This window comes from Nicotiana tabacum, chromosome 6 (genome assembly GCF_000715075.1).
Source record: "Nicotiana tabacum cultivar K326 chromosome 6, ASM71507v2, whole genome shotgun sequence".
NCBI classification, from domain to species: domain Eukaryota; kingdom Viridiplantae; phylum Streptophyta; class Magnoliopsida; order Solanales; family Solanaceae; genus Nicotiana; species Nicotiana tabacum.
The window spans coordinates 19,412,642-19,417,573 of NC_134085.1; the positions used below are offsets into that span (position 1 = coordinate 19,412,642).

Below are 4,932 nucleotides of genomic sequence, written 5' to 3' on the forward strand. Positions count from 1 at the left end.
AAAAAAGGGTTTGAAGGATAGATTATTAAAAATATCCTTCTTATTTATAATTTTTTAATTGGCATGTAAAAGATAAAGTTGACAAGTAATATGGGACACGGAGTATCACGTTCGTCAAGTAAAAAAATACCTCGTTGCACTAAACTTTCACTATATATAGAGTTCCAGAACTATTATACGCAATCTTACCCTGTATTTCTCTAAGAGATTGTTTCAACCCTCTCAAAAATCCCTCCTCTCTTCACATTTTGATAAAAAGGGAACCACATTTTTCTACACGTAATTGTTTTCACGTTTAAACATATAACATCCTCATCACATATGTAACTAACTCTCCTTCACTTCCCATTTAGATCGAGACAGGAAATCACAAGCAACAAAATCTCTATAAATAGCAATATTTGAACTCCACAATTTCATGCAATAACAGAAGAAAATGAACTCCAATTTTCTTCCCATTCTTTACCTTTCTCTCTTCCTTTTCCTTTCTTTTCCCTTCCCTTCTCACTCAGTGAGATGCAATCCGAACGATAAAAAAGTCCTTCTAAAAATCAAGAATGACTTAGGTAATCCCTACCATTTAGCCTCATGGGATCCCAACACAGATTGCTGTGATTGGTACGTCGTACAATGTGACCGGAAAACCAACCGGATTAATGCTCTCACCGTCTTCCAAGCCAACATCTCCGGCCAAATTCCGGCCGCCGTCGGCGATCTCCCTTTTCTCCAAACCTTACAATTCCATCATATCACAAATCTTACAGGAACCATTCCCCCAACTATTACAAAGCTCACAAATCTGAAAGAGTTAAGACTCAGTTTCACTAATCTCAGTGGCCCTATTCCTGAATTTATTAGCCAACTCAAGAATTTAACTTTTCTTGAATTAAACTACAACCAATTCACCGGAACAATCCCACCATCACTTTCTGAACTCCCTAATTTATCAGAAATCTACTTAGACCGCAATAAACTCACTGGACAAATTCCAGAATCATTCGGAAAATTCAGAGGACAAATCCAAACTCTTTACCTTTCACATAACAGCCTCACTGGACCAGTACCAAAATCTTTAGGCAATTTGAAATTTACAACACTTGATTTCTCCAGGAACAAGTTAGAAGGTGATGTTTCTTTCTTGTTTGGAAAGAACAAGAAAATTAGGTTAATTGATTTGTCGAGGAATACATTAGAGTTTGATCTTTCGAAAGTGGAGTTCCCGGAAAGTTTAACGTGGTTGGATTTGAACCATAATCGGATTTTTGGTAGCTTACCAGAAGGATTGAAAAATTTAGAGTTACAGAATTTGAATGTGAGTTATAATAGGCTCTGTGGACAGATTCCACAAGGTGGGAAGTTGCAGAGCTTTGACGTTTACTCTTATTTGCCTAATAAATGCCTTTGTGGCTCCCCGTTGCCGGCATGTACGTAATTCCGGTGACCGGGAAAGTGTTACCTTTGTCGGCTACTTGGTAAGTAGGAGTACTATATTAGGTTTATAGGGGAAATGTAATGTTTTAGACTAGTATTCGGCTATTAGCTCAATAATAACGAGAGTGCATGACAGCTTTTGGTATGTACTTTCACGTCGTAATATCAAAATTATTTTGTATGGCCCTATAAACGCTTAAACATGCTTTGTCCACATTCTCTTCTGATAAATCAACATGCTTGGTTTGTGGTAACTGGTAAGTTATTAATACTACTTGAGATAAGATCACACTGTCCGTTGCCAATTTTGGCTCACGGTTGGAGATGAAAAAATTGGTGATAAAGATGATTTTTTGTGAGATCTAATAAAAAATTTGCAACAATGAAAGGTAAAAAAAAAAGGCTTATTAATGGTGGTAAAATGGAAGGGGCATGAACTATGTAATGAAACATAAAGAATAAGGTGGAAGAATGACGCTGGGTGAGATGCCATCCACTTCAGTGAAATGTCATGCCACTTACTCACTTAGGATGGTGTTGCCATGGTAGAGGGCTTCAACGGCAGAGGGGTAATTTTGTATTAATTTTGTAACGTGGGGCAGTAGTGAATGAATAGTATACGGAAGATATACTTAATTCTTCTTTTCTTACAGTAAAAAGGGTATTTTTGAACATTTTCCTTTATGATTATATAGAGAGCTATACAGCTCTATCATTTTGCATGACCTGATTTGATGACAACCCCACAGTGGATGAATTTTATTATTAGAGAATCAACTTGCCTTTTTAGTGCAAGTGGTTGAGTGCTTCTTTCGCAAAACTCGAACGAGAATTCTGAACTTAACTCTAACCACTTTCATATTGAATATCGCATTTTTATAGGAGAATTACACTCCTTATCATTTGGCTCAATAGCTCATAAAAAATGGTCCATCTTTGAAGCCCTTACCCAATATAGCCCAAGTTGTATATAATATGAAAATTACTTTTCACACATTAGCCCACTCCTTTTAATTAATTTTTTTTTCTTTTCTCTGTTCTTCTTCTCCTCGTGTCCTAAACTTTCTCTATCATTATTATTCTCCATCAACGCTCCTCCAGATTCAAAGTGGATAATTACTATCTGGATGAAGAAGAAAAAATAATACATTAAAGAATTAGTTTTTTGGAGTCATATGTAGATCACTTCCTTCAATGGAGTGGAAAGAACAATGTTTGCACTAAAGAGATTCATTTGGTCGGTTGTTGGATCACCAAACTAGAAAGAAGTTATTGGCATGGTCTCAGGCTTATCCTCATTCCACGTGTAATTCTAATTCCAGTTGTTGATTAAAAACTTGGTAAATAGAAGTCACGATTAAAGGTGTTTCAAAGCTTCGATTTCAGAAATTGCGTTATTTGATTTGTTAGTTGTTTGGATTGGGTGTTGTCCCAATTGATTGGAATAATCAAGAGGAGTTCAAAACTTAAATTTGAAGTGACTTGGAGAAGATTTAGGCTAGATTTGAGTTAACTTATGATTTACCAGGTTACAGGGGGGAGACCAAAAAAATGAGAGTAGATTGACTGGTTTTTCCAGTCAAGTATAGTTGATTTCAGAAGATCCCCAACAAAGAAGAAAAACATGTGACGCTCCATTGATAGGATTCATCTGTATAATAATATATAAAATTGTATAAATAATATATAATAGTATATAAACAACTCTCATACACAATAATACATTATTTACATGTATTTGGTAAATTTCTCACATATTCTCTTCTACACGTATATACATAGGTATCACGAATATTTTTTTATAGTGCTTATACATCTTTATACACTTTTATACAACTATATACATAATGTACCTCTTTGTATAAAAGTGTATAATGTCGTATAAACATCTCTCACGAACTTCTTATACGATTTCACTTGCAATTCTGTGACGACCCGACCGGTCATCTTAAGAATTAATGCTTCGATCCCCTATTAATTGATTTTCCAAGTTTATTTCTGCTATTTTAATTTGCCGGAATGTTCGATTTTGAGTTTCGGAGAGTTTTGGGACACTTAGCCCCAGAATGAGAGCTTAAGTGTTGGGAAGTTGACCGTAGTCGGAACAGTATGAAGACGGCATCGGAATGTAAATCTGACGGTTCTGTTAGCTCTGTTGGGTGATTTCGGGCTTAGGGGCGTGATCAGATTGTGTGTTGGAGGTCCGTAGCTAATTTAGGCTTGAAATTGCGAGAGTCGAATTTTTGAAGTTTCCGATCCGATAGTGAGATTTTGATCTAAGGGTCGGAATGAAATTCTGAAAATTGGAGTAGCTCCGTAGTGTTGAATGTGATGTGTTTGCAAAATTTCAGGTCGTTTGGACGAGATTTGATAGACTTTTTGATCGAAAGCATAAGTTAAGAGTTCTTGGAGTTCTTAGGCTTGAATCCTATGTTAAATTGGTGATTTGATGTTGTTGTGAGTGTTTCGAAGTTTTGAACAAGTTTGAACGATGTCATGGAATGTGTTGGTACAATTGGTTTGAAGTCCCGGGGACTCGGGTGAGTTTCGGGATGTTTTAGGCCGAAAATCATAGCTGTTGCAGGTCCAGAAGAGTTGCAGGCCTAGGAACCCACCAGTGTGGTCCGCACAAAGTCCAGTGCGTCCGCGGTGGGGCCTGTACAGCCGCACAAAATGCAGTCCGGTCCGCGGTGAGGAAAATTTCACTGGTCCTACTTCGGAAACTCATATCTTTTGATCTACAAGGAATGTTGGGATGATTCAAAAACGTAAGTTGTAGCCCTTCGTGTCTAGTTTCCAAAAGGGTAAAGAAATCACAATTTGGACATCTATAGAGAAAGTTATGGCCAAAATATTAAAGCTTGTCACTGCAGTCAAAACCTATGCGGACAACAGTCATTTTTGTGCGGACCGCACAGGTTTTGTGCGGACATCACTCATTTTTGTGCGGTCCACAGTGGGGGAAATCCGTAGGGTGTCCTATAAATACGAGGTTTTGGGTTTTGTTTCATATTTTGACCTAGAGAGCTCGGATTTTGGCGATTTTTTAAAGGTTTTTCAAGAAATTCATCGGGGTAAGTGGTTCTAACTCAGATTTGGCTAGAGTACATGAATCCATCATTGAATTCATCATTTAATTCGTAATTTGTGATGGAATTTGGGAAGAAAATTTGTGAAATCTTTCAAAAATATAAAATGATGATTTGAAGGACCAAATGGTATCGGAATTGGATAATTTTGGTATGGTTAGACTCGTGAGGGTATGAGGATTCTGAAAATATAAATTTTACCCGATTCCGAGACGTGGGCTCGAGGGGAATTTTGGTCATTTTACCTAATTTTGTGTATTAGCTTAGAATTTCTTCATAGTATCAGTTACTTGAAGTGTTATTTATATTATGCAATTGAATTGAATAGATTTGGACTATTTAGAGTCGAGTACTCGTGGCAAAGACGTGATGTTGGGTTGATTTTGAGCCGGTTCGAGGTAAGTGGCTTGTC

General features: G+C 37.0%; 1 protein-coding gene across 1 annotated transcript; it reads left to right on the forward strand.

Moving 5' to 3' along the window:
- The first annotated feature begins 203 nt into the window (after nucleotides 1–203).
- LOC107817845 (polygalacturonase inhibitor) lies at nucleotides 204–1,644 on the forward strand. Its single transcript, XM_016643734.2, has one exon. The coding sequence runs from the start codon at nucleotides 437–439 to the stop codon at nucleotides 1,430–1,432; it is 996 nt and encodes a 331-aa protein (XP_016499220.1). The 5' UTR covers nucleotides 204–436; the 3' UTR covers nucleotides 1,433–1,644.
- Nucleotides 1,645–4,932: the final 3,288 nt, after the last annotated feature.